Source organism: Ictidomys tridecemlineatus, chromosome 2, assembly GCF_052094955.1.
Source record: "Ictidomys tridecemlineatus isolate mIctTri1 chromosome 2, mIctTri1.hap1, whole genome shotgun sequence".
NCBI classification, from domain to species: Eukaryota; Metazoa; Chordata; class Mammalia; order Rodentia; family Sciuridae; genus Ictidomys; species Ictidomys tridecemlineatus.
This window is the reverse complement of record NC_135478.1, coordinates 1,371,696-1,390,953: the sequence shown is the minus strand read 5'-3', so window position 1 is coordinate 1,390,953 and position 19,258 is coordinate 1,371,696. Positions and strand designations below refer to the sequence as shown.

The window sequence follows — 19,258 nt, the reverse complement described above, 5'->3', positions numbered from 1 at the left end:
TGCAGCGAGGTTTGATACAGCCAGTTTGCCTGCTGCCCTGAGGGGTTCCTCTGGAAAGGAAGTGTGCATCCTGTGTTCCAAATAAGTTCCCACAGCTAAAGAGGAGCCGTTGGACTGCTGCACTTGATTGTCAGGTGGATTGATGGGCAGGTGGAAGAGCGAGTTTTTCCATGGAGCTAGCCCAGGCAGTTGAGGAATCCCATCAGGCTGCATCTTGAATTGCTTTTGTGTTTCAGTATGTAGCCATTTATACCTTACACCTCAAAACGTTTCTAGTTCATTTTTTTTTTTTTTTTTTTTTTTTGTACTGGGGACTGAACCTTGGGTTGCTTACTTACTGAGATACATTCCCAGTATATTTTTTTATTTTGAGACAGGGTTTTGCTAAATTGCTGAAGCAGGCTTTGAACTTGTAACCCCCTTTCTTCAGTCTCCTGAGCCACTGAATTATAGGTGTGCGCCACTGCATCCAGCTAGTTTATATTGTTAACATAGGATCGTCCCTTGGCACCCTTGAGGGCTTGCTTTCAGGACTCCCAGGATACCAAAAAACCAAGGATGCTCAAATGCCTTATATAAACTGGACACAGTGGCACTGGCAAAGGTGACTTGGGAGGCTGAGGCAGGAGGATCGCAAGTTTGAGGCCAGCCTCAGCTACTTATCAAGGCTCTGTCTCAAAAAAAAAGAAAAAACAAGGTCTGGGGATGTGGCTCAGTATGAAGTGCCTTGGTTAAGTTCCTGGAACCCTTTTACCACAGTCCATGTTTTGACACCAGGTAGCTTTGATATAAGCATTTAAGCACTGTCACGAGTCGCTTTGTGTTTTTGGTGCTGAGGTGGCACCCAGCGCCTCCCACCTTCCAGCGTAGCGCTCGGCCGCGAAGCTGCACTCTTGCCTGTCCCGTGCGTGGATTTTATTTCGGAATCTTTGTGCTTCTGGGTCTGCGTGACTGCTTCTTGTTGCCTGCTTCTCTGCTGAGGTTCCAGGCTCTTTCCTGTCCTGCAGCCACTGCTCTCCCCGGCTGCCGGTCTCCTTGAGTGCAGGTGGCTCTCCTGCTCCTCATTTGGAGTAGTTCAGAGGTATTTTCTGGATACTGGGAAAGCGTTGCTGGGAGTGGACATTACAGGCCCTCCTGCCCTGGCAGCGGGAGGCGTGTCGCTGAGAACCTTAGTGAACTGGTGTTTTGCTGGGACCCCTGTCTTCAGTGGTCTTGGGGTACCTGGGATTGGAGTTGCTGGCCATGTGGGCGGTCACTACTGCTGTCCGCAGCAGCTGCCCCTTTTTTTTTTTTTGAGAGAGATTTTTTAATATGTATTTTTAAGTTTTCAGTGGACACAACATCTTTATTTTATTTGTATGTGGTGCTGAGGATGAGCCCAGCGCCCCGTGCATGCCAGGCGAGCGCGCTACAGCTGGAGCCACATCCCCACCCCACCTTTTTATTGTTGTACCAGGGATTGAACCCAGGGGTGCTTACCACTGAGCCACATCCCTAGCTCTATTTAATTTTTTCTTTTTTAAAAATATTTTATTTTAGTTGGACACAATACCTTTATTATTATTTTTTTTCATGTGGTGCTGAGCATCGAACCCAGGGCCTTGCATGTGTGAGGCGAGTGCTTTACCCCTGAGCCACAACCCCAGTCCCTTTTTTTACTTTTTTCTGTTTTATTTTGAGACAGGATCTTGCTAAGTTGCTTCAGGCTTTTGCTGAATTGCTGAGGCTGGTCTTGAACTTTCGAACCTCCTGCCTCAGCCTCCCCAGCCACTGGGCTTACAGGTGTGGCCACTGCACCTGGCAGCTCCACTTGTTTGTTTGTCTGTCTGTGGTACCAGGAATTGAACTCGGGCCCTTGACCACTAAGCCCCACCCCCAGCCCTGTTTTGTATTTTTTATTTAGAGGCACAGTCTCACTGAGTAGCTGAGCAACTTGCTGTTGCTGAGGCTGGCTTTGAACTGGCGATCCTCCTGCCTCAGCCTCCTGAGCTACTGGGATGGCAGGTGTGTGCCACCGCGCCCAGCAGGCACCTCCACTCTTGATGTTCCCAATTTAGCAAGAGCCTGAAGCAACTTAGCAAGACCCTGTCTCAAAATGAAACACAAAAAAGAAAAGGGACTGGGGTTGGGGCTCAGCAGTAGAGCGCTTGCCTCACATGTTCGAGGCCCTGGGTTGATCTTCAGCAGCCCATTAACTGCTGTGGTCCTTTGAGATGCAACAAAGGGGCATCTGCGTGCCAGGCAAGGATCCCAGGAGCGCTTGAGCAGGATTTGGTGATTGGAAGCATGTTGTCAGTGTACGGTGTCGCTTGTTCCATTGTTCTAAGTCTGTATTATAAAATATTCAGGATATTCTGTGGCAGAGAGGACACTGAATAGCAGTGGCCCTCCGTCCCTACCTGGGTCAGGGCGTGGCCCTGCAGTGACAGGACGAACAGCAGGTGCTGGGGCTGCCTCCACAGAACAGCCCTGGAGGGGTGAGGTGGCCGCACGGGGACTGGGACCAGAGCTCCTTGTCCCAACCCCGAGGGCCTGGCCCCAGGGAGGTGGCAAGTCTTGGGGGTGTTGGAAGGAGCATGAGCCCCGCCAGCTGAGGATGGGAGGACAGCATACAGCAGGTACAGCAGCGCTCGGTCCCCTCATCACCCAACCAAACGGGGTGAGGGGCTGGTGCTCGACACAGTGCTCGACACAGTGCTCAGGGGCCCGTGGCCCCTGAACCCCGGCTGTTGAAGTCACCCCAGACCCTGAAGTGACCTCTGTTTCCTCCCGGGCTGACGTGGTGACATCTGGTCGTCTTGTGGCGTGCCACACTCAGGAGCAATCCTGGCTGGCACCTGACCCTGGCCGCTCGGTGCTGCTGGGCCGAGCCCTCTTGGGCATGGTGGGAGGGCAGAGCTGGCAGCCTGTGCCCAGGGCTGGAGGCACAAAGCAGCGGAACCCCTGGGTGGCACGACAGTCCCAGGTGCCCTGCGTCCACTGGGGAGTGGACACATCCAACGTGTCCACGCATGTGTTGGAATCATGTGACACCAGGGCATTCTGTCACCCTCACCCAATGCGTACAAGAGACTGTGTCCTCGTGAGCAGTTACCTCCATCCTCTCCGCAGCCTCTGGATGTCCACGTCCTGTCCCTGGACCCACCTGTTCCGGCATTTCCCATCAGTAGAATCGCACACTGGGCCTTTTTGTGTCTGGCTTCTTTCCAGCCTGGTTATTGTCGACTGTTTCCGGTGGATGTTTGAACTTAGGCTGTTTTTTTCTTTTTCCATTTTAGGCAAAATACATCTCTCAGTGCATTGATGAGATCAAGCAGGAGCTGAAGCAAGACAACATCGCGGTAAAGGCCAATGCCGTCTGCAAGCTGACCTATGTGAGTGCCTCCCGAGGGCTGGGCCCAGCCTTGGCCTGCAGCCTCCTCCTGCCAGGCTCACTGTGTATTCCACCTCTGTCCACCACCCGCTGCCCGTATGTCTGTGTGTGTGTGTGTGTGTGTGTGTGTGTGTGTGTGTGTGTGTGCGTGCACGCCTGCCTGCAGTCCATCCGCCTGTCACACTCACTGCTGCCATCTGCCAGGGTGCCAACTCCAGGTCAGGCTGTGATGATGACACAGCTGGCGTGCCTGGGGTGCTGGGGGTGGCAGGGTGCTGGAGGCCCGCCCTCCAGCAAGGCCTGGAGCCGAGCGGGTGGAGCCCAGGCTCTGCACCTGCCAGGTTCCCTCCCTGGCTGCAGTTGCTGCCCATGGTGTGAGCTGGGGCTGTGCCCATCCTCCCGCCTGATTCCTCCTCAGAGGTAGGGAGGGCTTGTCCCAGCAGCCCCCAGGAAGGGCACTTGTGGACCCCAGCTGTTGTCCGGAGCCCAGTGTCGTGGGTGGGAGTTCCGTGTCTCAGTTGCCGGCATTTGTCGCCTTGTAGAGCTCTTGTTGACCTGTCCCTGTGGATACTGAGTGTCAGACGGTGCAGGAGCCTAGGGTGTGTGTGGGTGCCCTTGGTGGCTGAGCTGACTGGAGCGCACGTCCGTTAAGGTGGCTCCCTTTGTCCCTGCTTTGGCGTGTGAGTAAGAGTTCCCGTGCCTCCTTCTTAACAGTTGCAAATGTTAGGGTACGACATCAGCTGGGCTGCCTTCAACATCGTCGAAGTCATGAGCGCCTCCAAGTTCACCTTCAAGGTGGGTACGGGTGGGCGTGGGCGGGGGGCATCCTCCACACCAGTATCCCCCGGGGCCAGGTGCAGTGTCAGCTTCCCAAACCCCAGCCTCACGTGCACCCCAGGTGATGAGCATGGGTCCTGGAGGGTTTACTTGTCTTAAAAAAAATCCTCAGGGCTGAGGGGCAGCTCAGGGGGAGGCCTTGCTTGGCATGCGCGGGGGCCTGGGTCCCACGGTACTGCTCGTCAGCAGCAAGCCCGAATCTACCCTTGGGCATTTATTGACCCATTTTGTCCCGTTGTCCAGATGTGGAACACCTGTGAGAACTCAAACGGAGCAGAGATGTACCATTTAGGGTGACTTTGAATAACACTGGAGTATTGCTCACATTTGCAGAATTGAAAACTTGGGACTTTAATGGATTAAAGGAAACATATTTCAAAAACAAAAAGAAAAAAAAAGACCAAAATAACAAAACTAATAATGACCTACCTGTCTGTTCCACTGGCTTTCTCCATGCAACCATCACCCCCCAAGCTGTTCATTTATTAAATACCATCTATGTAAAGATTTTCTTTTCATTTAAAATAATGTCAACAAAATGTTGATTTTGTTAAGTCTGAACTGAGTATGTATTTTAGATGACAAGTTAAATTTATGACCCTTAGAAAAAATCAACAGTTAATCTCCTTGTCTCAAGATCACTCCATTACCCTGTCCGTGTGCCTCTTAGATATTTTCTTCTTTTTTCCCGTAACTGGGGATTGAACCCAGGGTGCTCTACTGCTGAGCTACATCCACAGTCCCTTTTGAAATTTTTATTTTGAAGACAGGGTATCACTAAGTAGCCCAGGCTAGCCTTGAACTTCTGACCCTCCTGCCTTGGCCTTCTAGGGGGCTGGGATCACAGGTGTGTGCCACCACACCCAGCCAATTTATTGATTGATATCTCTTGTGGTCCTGGGGATGGAACTTGGGGCTTCACACATGCTAAGCCAGCGCTCTCACTGAGCCATGCATCCCCTCACCCCAGGAACTGGGATGGAGAAATGAAATACCGTGTTTGTCAAAGCTGACGTGGTCGCCCATACATGTGTATTTAAAGCATTGTCTGCATTTGTGAGTGTGACCCTGGGCGTCCTCTGCAGCCTGCTGAAGAGGGGCCTGGGTCATCAGCAAACCCAGGACTTCCTGCCTCACTCCCGTGGCTCAGCGGCTCCATTGCACTCAGAGCGCAGGCAGGGCCTGGCAGCCTGCAGAGGAACGTGTTTCCAGACCAGGAGCTCCCCCCACCTGGGCGTCTCCTTGAGCTGTGGAGGCCTGGCGTGGCCTGGCGCTCGCGCCCCAGCCCCCGGCACCTGGATGGAGGACACGCTGCTGGCTGGAGTCTCCAGGAGCTTCCTCGTGTCTCTGACGTGCTGTCGCTTGACCCCACAGCGCATCGGCTACCTTGCTGCTTCCCAGTGTTTTCACGAAGGCACAGATGTTATCATGCTGACCACAAACCAGATACGCAAGGTGGGCACTCACCCCGGCCACGCTGGCCCTCCTGCCTCCTGTGCGACGCGGAGAAAGCCCAGGGGGTGGCTCCTCCAGCGAGCAGGTTTGGCCTCGGCAGACCTGGCGCTCAGGGCCTGGCAGGACACCCCTGTCTTGTCTCCTCTGCTCGGTGCTGGAAGCGAGCTCCGGCAGCCCCAGGGTGCACTTGGAGACTGGCCTTGTGGCACCTGCCCTTCCCTGCTCCCCTCCTACGGGCCTGCCAGTGGGCGCTTTCTCTCATGTTGGTTTTTGGGTGGTTCAGGAGTGTGAACCTCTACACTGAGCCATTACCCAGCCCTTGTATTTTTTATTTAGAGACAGAGTTTCACTAAGGTGCTTAGGGCCTCGCTAAGTTGCTGAGGCTGGCTTTGGACTTGCAATTGTCCAATTATCCTGTCTCGGCCTCCTGAGCTGGTGGGTGATAGGTGTGGCTGCTGTGCCGGGCTCCCCTGGGTCCTTTTAGGTTTTGTGAGGTCTCTACAGAATTCTTACCTTTCTGGGATGGCCTTGAGACCACAGGGAAGACGCTCCTCCCGGCCCTGGTGCTTCTGGCCCTGACGTGGCTGCAGGTGTGAGCACCTTGGAGGCCACCCTCTCTGTGGGGCTGGCCCCGCCAGCTCCGACTGATATCAGAGGCTACAGATTCATGTTCACCGGGGCAAGGGCCGGATCCTGTAGGTGTTGTCACCCCTGCAGGGTACCCTGGACCATGGGGCAAGTGTGTGGTGCTATTGACGGCACAGCCTGGGGTGCAGGTCCCAGCAGAATTGTCCTACTGAGCTCGTGGTGCAGGGAGCCAGCTCTCGCCATGGACGAGGGCAGAGCTACTAGGTGTGGCCTGTAGGGACTTCAGGGTCAGGTGCCCACGTGGGGCCTGGGCAGGTGGGGTTTTCTGCCAGGAAGAGGGTGTGGTTGCCAGATGGGGAAGGGGTGGGGTGCAGAAAGAGGGGGTGGGCTCTGTGTGCTTCAGCACGCCCCTGCCCTGCTCCGTCCTGACCGGGAATCGTGCTGGGCTGTGGGTCAGGCCTGCAGTGCGGGGACCCCTGTGGCCTCTCTTTTTAAATTTTCAATATACTTTTAGTTGTAGAGGAACAGGATCTCGTTGTTTGTTTATTTGCATGTGGTGCCGAGGATCGAGGTGCCAGCAAGTGCTCTCCACTGAGCCAGCCCAGCCCCTCCGGCCTCACTGTTTAGGGAGTCAATGTTGTCCCTGTGCTGTCCTGGCTCAGATGAAGTGCTTCCATGCCGCGGCAGCCCATCTGCTGATTGGCACCACCAACGTGTCCTGGATGTCCCCGCCCCTGTGCCTTTCTTTCCTCTCCTTTCCTTCTTCTTCTTTTTTTGAGTGTAGGTTTTATTTAAGTGAAGAAAAGAGACAGAGCTCCCTCAGGTTCAGGGGACCCAAGGGATCACCTCCCCTGCAGTTCTTTTTTAGTGCTTTTAGTTGAAGATGGACATGGACCTTGATTTTATGTGGTGCTGAGGACGGAGCCCAGGGCCTGGCACACGAGGCGATTGCTCTGCCTCTGAGCTGCAGCCAGCCCTCCCCTGCTGCTTACTGAGCCCAGATTCTGAGAGCTCCGGGACCAAGGCCCAAGGCCCAGGAGGGCTGCTGCTCTGGGGCCGGGACCGGAGCCCAGTGGTGCTCAAGTGCCCTCTGACAGGTCTCCCTTGCAGTAGGCCCCTCAGTGTCTGGTGCCCTCTGTGGCTCTTTGATGAGTGAAACTGCTCTAGGAGTTGGGCTCCTGGGGGCCCGAGGGCTGCGCCAGGGCTGGTGACGTGTCCCTACCGTGGAGGGTGGCTCTCGGTGCACCCCCGGCACATGCAGGCCTGGAGCCCCAGCCCCTTCAGCAGGTGGAGCCCAGGGCAGGCGAGTGGTGTCCAGAGCTCCCTGGGTGGAGGAGCCGCGCGTGTGGCGTAGTGAGGTCCTGGGAGCTGCCTTTGGCTTCCCTGGTGTCCTGCCCCATTCTTGTTCCCGGAAGATGGGTGCAGCCTTGGGCCAGAGCTCCAGCAGGTGCCGGGCTTGCCCCTGGCAGTTCTGGGGGCAGGGCTGTGGCTCCAGGGCCTGGAGCAGGGCCTGGAGCAGGGCCTCCGCCCGGAGCTGCACAGACACACTAAGTGGCTCCTCTCCCCTCTCAGGACCTGAGCAGCCCCAGCCAGTATGACACTGGAGTTGCGCTGACTGGCCTGTCCTGTTTTGTCACCCCAGATCTTGCCAGAGACCTGGCAAATGACATCATGACACTGGTGAGTTTCCAGCCCGCCTGCCAGCCCTTCCCTTTGTCCCGTGTTTTGGTGCCTGGAACTTGGGGTTAAGGTGTCCCACCCAGAAAACTTGGCCGCAAGGAAATAGGTGAAGTGGTCCACGTGTGGCCTGGATGAAATGGGAGCTCAGCTGCTGTCACCCCTGGAGGGACCTGCTCGGGGTCACTTGAGTCCCTGCATTTCTGAGTTCAGCTTGAAAACGACCCTACTGGCAGGAGGAAGCTGGGAGTCCAGTGTGTCAGGGCTGTGGGTCACCTATTTTCTTCCTGAGGTGTGTGCGGCCCTGGCCCTTCTCGGTGCCGGCCAGCTGCAGTGTGGTGAGGCCTCCTCTCTGCCCAGTGCTGTCCAGGTGTGGCTCTCCTCGGCACCGAGACAGCCTTGAAGCAAAGCCCTGTGGGCGCAGCCTCTGCATACTGGCCACACTGGGGCCTGTTCCTCCCTTTTCCACATCAGGGTGTGGACAGTGGCACCTCCCACCTGGTGAAGGTCATGTGGTCAGCCTTGACCACAAGAGAGTGTGGGTGTCGGCTGAGGGTCTCAGAGCTTGTTAACGGCTGTCTTGGCTCCTAGATCAGGGTCAGCACACTGTGGCCCCAGGGCCAGATCCAGCTGGCTGCCTGTTGTCAACCAAGTTTTAAAAATAAGTGGCTGACTTGCCAGGCAGGATGGCAGTGTCAGCAGCCCCACTACATGGGCAGAAGGGCAAGAGGGTCACTTGAGCCATTTCAAAAAAGAGGAAAAAATAAAAACTGAATGAAGCCAGGTTCTGGTAGCACCTGGGTGTGCCCGTGCTGCTGTCCTGTCCAGGGCAGAGCCTCAGTCATGACGGAGGCCACCGAGCCCACAAGGCCGGAAACATCACTTCTGGGCCTCTCCAGACAGCTGGCTGGCCCAGAACTAGAGTGCTGGGAGCCACCCGCGGGGTGAGGGACAGGGCCCTGGGCAGGGCGGGGTGGGTGATGGGGGAGCTTGTGTCGACCCTGGGTTCTCTCTGCAGATGTCACACACCAAGCCGTACATCCGGAAGAAGGCGGTGCTCATCATGTACAAGGTGTTCCTCAAGTACCCCGAGTCTCTGCGCCCCGCCTTCCCTCGGCTGAAGGAGAAGCTGGAGGACCCTGACCCCGGTGGGTACATTGCAGTCCCTGGGTGCTGGCCAGGTCTCCAGGAATGTGCGAGGGCATGTTATATGGGAGCATGTGGGTTTGTGTGGTGGTGATCCTAGTGGAAGCCCCTGGTCCCCTGTGTTGTGACGGCCACCGGACACAGTAGACAGCACCTGAGGCCCAACCTGGCCTGGCAGGCAGGAAGCCCACTGCATTCAGCCGGCAGCGGGTACAGTTGAGCTTGGGGTGCTCCTGGGATCGGGAAGGGTGGGGAGCAGCTCGATGACCCTATCAGAGCAACCTGGTATCCTGCCGGGCGCCACCTCCAACCTGGTGGCCTTGTGGCCAGCATTTGCAGTGTGGCCACTGAGGGATGCAGTGTTGAACTGTCATTTAGAACCCTATGAGGTCCCTTGTAGGTCTTTGGAGTACTTAAACCCCCAGAGGCCACACGTAGAGGTCAGGGGTGTGGAGCATGGGGACAAGGGACCCCTGGCAAGGGCCTTTACTGCCAAGCATCACCGGAGGGCTCCAAGGGGGTCTGGCTGGGGGATCAGAGCATGTGGTGTGGGGATCAGAGGGCACCAGACATTGGGGGGGCCTGGAGGTGCCTGAGGCCCTGAGGGCGTCCCTGTGGGGTGTGGTCAGCGGGCCAAGTCAGGCAGCCTGCATCCAGCGTCCCACAGTGAGGTGGTCACCAGTGGTGGCTGTCCCAGGCAGAGGCTGGATGGGCCTCACTGAGGAGTTGAGAGCAGGCCCAGAACTGGGGACTGTCACAGGTGACCAAGTGCCTCAGTCCCAAGGGAGGCCGGGGTTCAGGGTGCACACTCAGGAAACAGAAGAGGTTGTGTGGAGGTCAGGGGTGTTTTTTCAGGCGGCGTCTCCTGGCCTTGGGCATAGAGGGCGGGGCCTGGTTCCGGTGGGAGCACCCACCCCTGGCACAGACTTCCATCCCTTGGGGCAGAGCAGGAGGGCTGAGCTGAGCCTCCCCCTGGGCTGAAGGCTGGTAGGTCCAGTCCCTCCCTCCCTCCTCCAGAGCCGAGGCCAGAGGCTGCGCTGGAGTGTCCAGGGCGTGTGCCACGTGGTGGAGTGCAAGACTTGGGCCACCCCACTGCATGCTGACGCTGGAGCACCTCTGTGCTCCTGTCCCTGTCACCAGGGAAAGGGCAGAGCTAGGGCCACACTCTGAGTTCTAGCTGGGTGGGAGCAGTGAACCCTCAGAACTTTCTCTCTGGCGCTGTGGCTGAGGCTCCGAGGCAGAGCGCTCGCCTAGCATGCATGGGGCATGGGTTCCATCCTCAGCACCACATAAATGTGAAATAAAGATGTGTCCACCTACAACTTGAGGACTTTCTCTTTGGTCATGAAGCCTGGGCCATGATTTTGAAAGCAGGAAGGGGTGATTTTGGGGGGTATTGGGGACTGAACCCAGGGTGCTTTACCACTGAGCTGTGTCCCCTGCCCCTATTATCTGGAGAGACTCTCTAAGTTGCCCAGGTTGGCCTGGAACTTGCCATCCTCCTGCCTCAGTCTCCCAAGTGGCTGTGTGGACAGGTGTGGCCATCATGTCCATCATTTTCTTTCTTTTTGTTTTTCTGCTCTTTTCTTTTTTGTGTTTTTGTTTGTTTTAGTTGCAGAAGGATACAATACTTTTTAATTTTACTTATTTATCTGTTTATTTTATGTGGTGCTGGTGCTGAGGGTGGACCCAGGGCCTTGTGTGTGCAAGGCAGGTGCTTGCCACTGAGCCACACCCAGCCCTGATCTTCTGCTCTTTTTTTTTAAATTTTTTTTTTTTTTTTAGAGAGAGGGAGGGAGAATTTTAATATTTATTTTTCAGTTCTCAGCAGACACAACTCGGGCACTCAGCCACATCGCAGCCCTATTTTGTATTTTATTTAGAGATAGGGTCTCACTGAGCTGCTTAGGGCCTTGCTGTCCCTGAGGCTGGCTTTAAAGTAGCGTCTTCATCGTGAAGCCTGTTGGAACAGGAGTGCCCCTTGGTCCCATGCACCAAGTGCTGATTCGCTCCTTGGGCCTGGCTCTAGCACCTGCCTCAGAGGAGGCTCAGGGACCCTGTGCAGAGGAGGGGCCTGCCCCCAAGTCTTTCTGCCACCTGATGCCAGCCACACCTCTGACTAGCGACAAATTTGGGGGCTCCCGCAACCCCCTCACGTTCTACCCTTTGTTAGCACACGCCCGTGCAGCCAGGCCTCAGCACCCCAAGGCATCCCTGTTCCCAGCCAGAGGCCCAGAGCCCTGGAGCAGGGTGCTCTGGGCCCGGCGCAGGCGTGGCCAGGGACTCACCAGCCTGCCAGGCCTCCGCACTCCCCTGCTCCGCCCCCCGCCGCCCTCCTTTGTGGTGGATGGCCCTTGGGAACTGAGATCTGGGGATCGGGTGTCATCGGGCTCCAAGCCCCTGGCCTCCAATCGCGGGGGTGTCTCTGTGGGCCGGGCCCAGGCTCCTGGAGATCAACAGCGTGGCCACCAGGGTCTCAGGTATGGGAACCCGGAGCTCGGGAGAAGGCTGGACGGGCTGTTATGTCTCATGACCCTTGGGGCCCCTTGAGAGCCAAGTCCCTCAGTCCTTGTCTCGCATGACTTTGACTCTGGATGATGGCAGGCACTGTTCTGGGCTGCCCTGCATGGGTGTCCTGCGCAGGGCTCCGTGGGCTCTGGCTGCTGGCTCGGTGGCATTGCCAGGGCTTCCCTCTGCCGAGTACTTTCTTGGACTTTAACCAGTGGGCAGCCAGCCCTGCACACCCTCAGCTTCCCCAGCCTCTGGGTCCATGCTGTGCCCACAGGGGCGTTTCCTGGCCCTTCCCTCTCCCTGAGAGGAGCAGCCTGGAGACGGGGCTGGGACTTGTGCTGTGTGCGCGCCAGCGCATGGCTGCCAGGGGGTGGCACTGTGAGGCTGCTCTGTGCTTCTTCTCTGGCCTCTGGCTGTTGGCTTGGCGGGAGGGACCCTCCCCGGCCACCAGCTCCCCTCCTGGCCCCTTCTCCGGTTCCTGTGCACCAGGCAGACCCACAGACACTTTCTTCCCCTGTGTGTCGTCCCTGGTTGTCACTGCTCGTGCCTTGACCCAGATGGTCACCGAGGCCCCTGGAGCTTCTGTGCTCCTGTGCCCGTCTGACATGCAGTTGGTTCCCTGCGCCACCTGCTCTCACTGCCTCTTGCCAGGCTCGTCCCACCTTCACGGCGCCCACCGTTCCTCCAGCAACCCTGGCTCCTTTGTGGTGGGTGGCCCTTGGGAACCGAGACCTGGGGATTGGGTGTCATGCTCCTGGGGCCCCTTAGCACACAGACCCACAAAGTGCATGTTGTCCACACCACACTGCAGTCCGCTGTGGCAGTGCTGGCTGGTCCTGTGCTGTGCAGTCCACGAGCGGGTCCTCAGGCGACCAGCGCCAGCCTTGCGACGCTGGGTTCCCGTTAGCCAGGACAGCCCAGTGGACAGGACACTCTGGTAGACGGGATGGGCCCTTGAGGACAGGATGCTCTATGCTGTTGATGTGGGCGCCCTCTTGGTCCTCAGGGGTCCAGTCTGCGGCCGTCAACGTCATCTGTGAGCTGGCTCGACGGAACCCCAAGAACTACCTGTCCCTGGCCCCCCTGTTCTTCAAGCTGATGACCTGCTCCACCAACAACTGGGTGCTCATCAAGATCATCAAGCTGGCAAGTGCCCCCGGGGTGTCTTCTTGCCCTCGGGGCCACTTGAGCTGGCAGTGACACACCCCTCTGTCCGCAGTTTGGTGCCCTGACCCCTTTGGAGCCAAGGTTGGGCAAGAAGCTGATTGAGCCTCTCACCAACCTGATCCACAGGTAGGCCTCCCCTTACCTGCCCGGCTCCTGGCTCCCAGAGCAGGAAGCCAGGCCCCGACCACCTTCATGCCATCCTGGGCCTGGGTCCACCTTCCTGAGGAGGAAGGACTCAGGGAGTGTACCTTAGGCGAGTGCCTTGGCGCCTGAGGGGTCCACTCTGTCTGTACTACAGCAGTGGACGTGGCCCTGCTGTGCACTCTCAGGCAGCCCTGGCTTCTGATCTGTGGCGCTGTGCCAGCTGGTGGGCCCTGCACCCTGGACTCTGGCCTGTGGCCTTCTCTGCATGGGCTTCTGTGGTTTGGGCTTGACACAGCACCGTGTGAGGATGTCAGAGTAGAGCAGACTCCTGCTGCCCGCCCACCCCTCACCTGTCCTCCCAGGGCCCATCTTGTTTGTCCACAGTCCTGGTTACTGTGCTGGCCACAGCTCAGGAAGGGAGAGGGTGGAGTGGCCAGAGCTAACCTTCTGAGGGCTGGCCAGGGGCCTCTGCTGGCCACGTGTGCTGACCTGTTGCTCTCCTCGGAGTGCCAGGTGGCGCTGTGCGATGCTGGAGGAGGTGGTTGGGGACACTCTGTGGGCATCACAGGGTTCACTGGGTGCCGAGCAGAACCCCAAGCCTTCCAGACCTGGTCACCTTTATTTATAAAGTAGTACCTGTGACCTTCGCACCAGCAGAGTGGCTAGATGTGGCAGGAGCCTTTGGCTGTGCTCCCTGGTGCTGCCTGGGGACTCTAACTGTACTGCTGGTCAACTGTGTGTGTTTAAAGCAAGGAAGAGGGCCTCAAGCCCGGCAGAGCTCACCAGCATCTTCAGTTAAATGTGTGCTCTGTTTGTAATAAAAGGAGCAGGGAGAGGGCGGTGAGCTGGGCCCTGAGGTGAGGCCACGGGGTGACTCTTGGTGGCCGTCACAGTGTGGCCGGGCTGGCAGCAGTGCTCTCCCTGTGAGGCCTCCAGGGCAGTGCCCCCACCTGATGTCTGGGGGGCTGCCGGACCTTGTCCTCACGCTGCTTCTCTTCCTCCCAGCACGTCCGCCATGTCCCTTCTGTACGAGTGTGTGAACACCGTGATCGCAGGTGAGCCCACCTCATCTCCTCTGGGGGTGCTGCCAGGCTGGCGTGAGGGTGCCAGGCCCGCCCAGGGTGTCTCCCTTGCTGAAGCTCAGGAAGGGAGAGGGCGGAGTGGCCAGAGCTAGCCAGGCCACGTGGCCTCCCCTAGAGTCAGGTGGCCCACTGTCCCCTTGACCCTGGCGATGAAGGTCTCTGAGGTAGCTCATAGCCCAGCCCTCTTTGGAAATGTGGGGTTTCCCATCTAAGGGGACAGCCCAGTTACCCAGCCCCTGTCACCTGGGATCGGCACCTGCTGCTCCAGCCCTCCTCAGGCCCCTCCCACAGAAGGGACCCAAGGTTTCGTGCATTTTGTCCGTGGATACTGAAGTTCGGTTTCACCAGCTTGCATAGGGTGGAGGGGCTGAGTGGTGGCTCCGAGATGCGCGCTCGCCTGGCATGTGCGAGGCACTGGGTTCGATTCTCAGCACCACATACAAATAAATAAAATAAAGATCTAACAATTAAAAAATGTCTTAAAATTAAAAACAAATAAACAAACAAAACCCAACTCTGCACAGGATGGGGCCAGCGCTCCTCACACCTGGCCGGGCTGGAGGGACTGGATGCTGTGCGTGCCCAGTTGTCTCGTGCCCCTTGGGGTTGTGTGTCTGACCCAGCACTTGCGCGTGGCTGCCGAGCCCGAAGCCCTCCAGTCTCCCCTGCTGCTCCTTGTTGGAGGAGCAGAGCTCTTGCCACTGCCTGGCGCCCTGAGTCTCTTGCAAACTGGTCGTTAAACCTGGTGGCCCATGAAAATCGAGTCTCGGTGCCCACCTAGTGGGGTGCCCTGGGCGGGGGCATAAGGGTCTGGTGTTGGCTGTGGTGCTGGTGGCCGCCTCCCACACTCCTGAGGTGATGTCATAAGACACTGACGCGATTCCGTGCTGGCAAGAGGAGAAGTGGGGCCACGCCACGGACAGGGAGGGCCAGTGGGCATCGGGGTGAGGCATAGGCAGACCGGGGGACGGTGGAACTTGGCCAAGAGAATCGAGTGGCCCTGACAGTGAGGTGGGGAGTTCCAGCTGCGGGAGGGGCCTGGCACGCCTGGAGCAATGGCTCTTGGGTGATTGTGCTCGAGTCAGGACGGGGACATGGCCTGACACTGTGGAACTTCCCTGGATGGGGTGACTGATGCCCTGCGGGCTGTGATCTACTTTTTTGGTTCATGTGATTACAATTGGCCAAGGGCAGGACCACGACCAAGGGCAGCCTAAAGACACAAACAAGATTAGGGTTTCAAAGACACCCCCCCCCACCCCGGCCTGGAGCCCTGCTGGAGTCCCCAGGTCTCAGCACGGGCCCCTTCTCCCAGCTGCGGTTCTTACAGTGACAGGACCCAGAGCAGTCAGAGGTGGGAACCGCATGTGGGGGCACTTGGGGACCAGGCAGGGCCTCCAGAGTCTCCTTCCAGGGAGTCCCAAGGGTGCACTTGGTCCCCACCACACACCTGTGGAAAGTCACTGGGAGCTCAGAGACCCAGCGCCTGGGGTCCGGGGGGACACGCGGCCCTCTGCCTGGCGCATGCTGAGATCCCAGATCCAGAGGCGCCCAGGGGCTGAGCGGAAGCCACACTGTTGGCCCCACAGCTCAGGCCCAGGAGCCCCTCCTGTCACTGGGGGGGGGGGTGGAGGCCCCAGGGCCAGGTCCCCAGATGCTCAGGCCAGTCTCAGCCTCAGGCTGTGGGGTGGGCTCTGGGCTGCTCAGAGCTGCTGAGCCTAGTGGTTCCCAGGGCAGCAGCCCTGCTTGTCAGCACCACTGGGCTAGGGTGGGTGTCAGGGCTCCGCTGCTGGCCGTGGGTGACGTGCCTGTCTGTTGCAGTGCTCATCTCTCTGTCCTCTGGCATGCCCAGCCACAGTGCCAGCATCCAGGTACGTGCCAGCACCCTGCTCTGGGGTGCGCTCTGCCCGTCCTCACCGTCACCCACCTAGCACAGCTCTCCCATGTGAGCCATGTGTCCACTCCCAGCTTGGGCCTGTGCACTTTGTAGTGCGCACGGAGGTGTCGAGGGAACCGTGGCCCTGTGTTCCCAGTGACAGGCAGAGCTGCTGCATGCTGCCCCAGAGCCAAATCAACAGCGGAGCTCCCTGGGGCTCTTGGCACCTGCTGCACCCAGGGTGTCCCTTTCTTGTCACTTAGAAGACGGCCATCCTGCTGCTGAACTCCCCCTAATCCCTGTGGTCATGGGCCCGTTGCCCAGTGCCTCGGAGCTCTGGGCTGCCGGGCCCCTGGCTGACCTGGGGATCACTGGGTAGTCACCGCAGGTCTGTCTTGGTCACTGAAGTGAAGGAGGCCGCCGTGTCCCAGCCCCTTCCCAGAGGCCCCATCCTGCTGGCGCACGTCTGCTGGCCCATGAGGGTCTCTTGCTGGCAGGGTCCATGTGGTCCATGCTGGCTTGCCTGCCCTGGTGCCTGCAGACCCATTGCCATCCTGCTGAGCAGGCCCTTGGGGAAGGGCCCTGGCCTCTGGGGAGGCGGGCAGCTTGGTGGGCTGGGGGTAGGGCGGGTCCGCCTCCTCCAGGTTCACCTGCTGTGGAGACGGAATCAGGTGCTCTCCTCTTTTCAGCTCTGTGTTCAGAAGTTAAGGATCCTGATAGAAGACTCGGATCAGAACTGTAAGTCGCCCTCTCCTCCAGCTCTTGTTCCTGTTTCCCAGACTCTGGGGAGTGAGGCCTCTGGAGTCTTAGAAGAGGGGCGGGAGTTGTGGAGGCCAGGGGTCCTGCACAGACTCTGTGAACAGACCAGCACCAGCTCCGGGCCTGGGCACTGGGCAGCACTCCCCTGGACCTGTGTGCTCGGGTCAGGCCCCCTGATGGCCCTGTGGGCTGTGCCCTGTGCACTTGTCTGCAGGCTGACGGCTGCAGAGCCCAGGGAACCAGAGGGGCCGTGTTGCAGGCAGTGAGAGATTCCACAGGTGGGCAGAGCCAGGGGAGGCTGGGTCGTCTTCAGTAGGACAGGTGGCGTGGGTTCCCAGGGCTGTGGCCATGATGCCTTTCTGCTGCCCGCACTGTCCCTGGGGCTTCTGTTGAGGAATCTGGCTCAGTGGTACCATGTGGCACCTGGGCTCAGATGACTCCCTTAAGCTGGGGTTGTGGTCCCCAGGTCTCTGTGGGTCTGCTCATCTCTACTGTGGCTCAGAAACCCCTGTGGCTGGGCAGGCGGGCCCTGGGCAGTGAGACCTCGCCGCAGCAGCAGGCTGCAGGCCCGTGCCCATGGACAGGCTGCTGTTTGCAGCTCCGGTTTCTGTTTTGTTCTGCTGGTCCCGGGGACTGGACCCAGGAGTGCTCAACCACTGAGCCACGTCCTCAGCCTTTCCTATTTTTTATTTGGAAACAGGGCCTTGCTAAGTAGCTAAGGATGGTCTTGAACTTGTCCACGTCCTGTCTCTGCCTCCCAAGCTCCTGGTTTAGTTGGCATGTTTGCCCCATGGCCTCAGGCTTGGCCTCTCTCTTCTCCATGGCCAAATGTGGGCCAGTCAGGTGTGGGCAGTAAACACCAGGGCCTGTGGACACCAGATGGGGCACAAATCCCTGTGCTTCCTGATGGGCATGGAGTGTGGGCGACATTTGTCGTGGATGGAGAGTAACGGCTGCTAGAACCGGAGGGCAGGTGTGGGGGGTTGCGAGTTCTTCCCTGTCCCGCTCAGAGGCCCTCTCCCGTGGACTGTGCAGAAGGCCCTTGTGTCGTGTTGCGGAGCCTTGGCCCTGGCTCCTGGGGAGGGCCACAAAGCTGGGAGGTACTGCCGGGTCCACGAGGCATCACGTTCTCTGTCCATGCTGACGGCTCCCATCTCCCCACAGTGAAGTATTTGGGGCTGCTGGCCATGTCCAAGATCCTGAGGACGCATCCCAAGTCTGTGCAGGCCCACAAGGACCTCATCCTGCAGTGCTTGGATGACAAGGACGAGTCTATCCGGCTGCGGGCGCTCGACCTGCTCTACGGGATGGTGCGCCTCAACCTTGTGCCAGCCCCGGGGGCACATGGGGCTCACGGGCCCTGGCAGGGTTAGATGGTGGCCAGGGGCCTGTCTGGATTTCGGGCATGGTGGGGACAGGCTCTGGGTGAGCTGCTGTGTGCCAGCTGGTCTTCCTCCTGGGCCTTTGTCCTGGGGGAGGCTGCCCAGTGTCGAGTGCGGATCCCGCTGGGTTGAGGGAGTGCGTGCCTGCTAAGTGCAGACCCTCGCCTTCCCCCGCTAGGTGTCCAAGAAGAACCTGATGGAGATCGTGAAGAAGCTGATGACCCACGTGGACAAGGCCGAGGGTACCACCTACCGAGACGAGCTGCTCACCAAGATCATTGACATCTGCAGCCAGTCCAACTACCAGTACATCACCAACTTCGAGTGGTCCGTGCCCACGCCGCCCCGGTGTCCTGCATGGGCCGGTGCTTGTGGTCCCTGGGGCGCCTCTCACGGGCTCTCCCTGCAGGTATATCAGCATCCTGGTGGAGCTGACCCGGCTGGAGGGTACCCGCCACGGCCACCTCATCGCTGCCCAGATGCTCGATGTGGCCATCCGCGTGAAGGCCATTCGCCGGTTTGCAGTGTCACAGATGTCCGCCTTGCTGGACAGCGCCCATCTGGTGGCGAGCGGCACTCAGCGAAATGGGATCTGCGAGGTGCTCTACGCGGCTGCCTGGATCTGCGGAGAGTTCTCGGAGTGAGTGGGGCAGGCAGTGGACACCGTGAGCCTTGGGGATCCCGAGATGTACCAGCACAGCTGTCCCCTGGCTGTCTTGCCGTGCCTGCCTAGCTCGACCTTCCGCTGAAGTGTGGGTTTGTCATCAGCTGGGACTCGGGAGTTGCCACAGAAACCTGTATACCTGATAGGATCACTGCCACCCTGTGGCCCCTGCAGGTTCCTGTCCCTGTCCCCACTGCCCTTGACCACTCTCTGCCCAACCCCCATGGCAGTTGTTTGCCCTGCCCTGGGCCTGGCAGCTCAGCGAGGGTGCCTCACTTCTGGACTCCCAGGATGGGCCGCGGCCCACAGACGCGTGGTTCTGCCATTTTCTCATGGGGGGAAGGTTTGATCGCGGGGGGGATGTAGACAGCGAGCCAGGGCGCGGGCCTGGCCTGTCTCCGTGATCGCTGGGCACTTCCGAGTTTCCCCTTGTGGCCCATGAACTTCCCAGGTGGCCAGTCCCTAGGGTGTGGCTTCTCTTTCCTTTGCGTCTGTCTTCTTGGCTGCGCTCTGAGCGTCCTGTCTGGGCCGTGGTCTGTCGTTTGTGTCCTGTGACATGCCATTATGGTTCCTGGTTCTTCAAGTCTGTCTCAGCCC

At 58.7% G+C, this 19,258-nt stretch overlaps 1 protein-coding gene across 3 annotated transcripts in view; it reads left to right on the top strand.

Annotated features, from left to right (window-relative positions):
* The window catches only part of Ap3d1 (adaptor related protein complex 3 subunit delta 1), a 38,608-nt gene that overhangs the window by 8,982 nt on the left and 10,368 nt on the right, over window positions 1-19,258 (top strand). Inside the window, exons 2-14 of one of the 3 annotated variants that reach the window (XM_005331992.4) lie at window positions 3,279-3,374; window positions 4,088-4,168; window positions 5,585-5,665; window positions 7,826-7,933; window positions 8,949-9,078; window positions 12,594-12,733; window positions 12,807-12,880; window positions 13,904-13,953; window positions 15,802-15,851; window positions 16,546-16,594; window positions 17,780-17,925; window positions 18,176-18,324; window positions 18,407-18,637. In XM_005331992.4, the coding sequence (XP_005332049.1) occupies window positions 3,279-3,374; window positions 4,088-4,168; window positions 5,585-5,665; window positions 7,826-7,933; window positions 8,949-9,078; window positions 12,594-12,733; window positions 12,807-12,880; window positions 13,904-13,953; window positions 15,802-15,851; window positions 16,546-16,594; window positions 17,780-17,925; window positions 18,176-18,324; window positions 18,407-18,637 (1,385 nt within the window). Of the gene's footprint in view, window positions 1-3,276; window positions 3,375-4,087; window positions 4,169-5,584; window positions 5,666-7,825; window positions 7,934-8,948; window positions 9,079-12,593; window positions 12,734-12,806; window positions 12,881-13,903; window positions 13,954-15,801; window positions 15,852-16,545; window positions 16,595-17,779; window positions 17,926-18,175; window positions 18,325-18,406; window positions 18,638-19,258 lie in introns of those variants that run through there. The other 2 variants (XM_013361465.3, XM_013361466.3) reach the window with 2 other exon arrangements.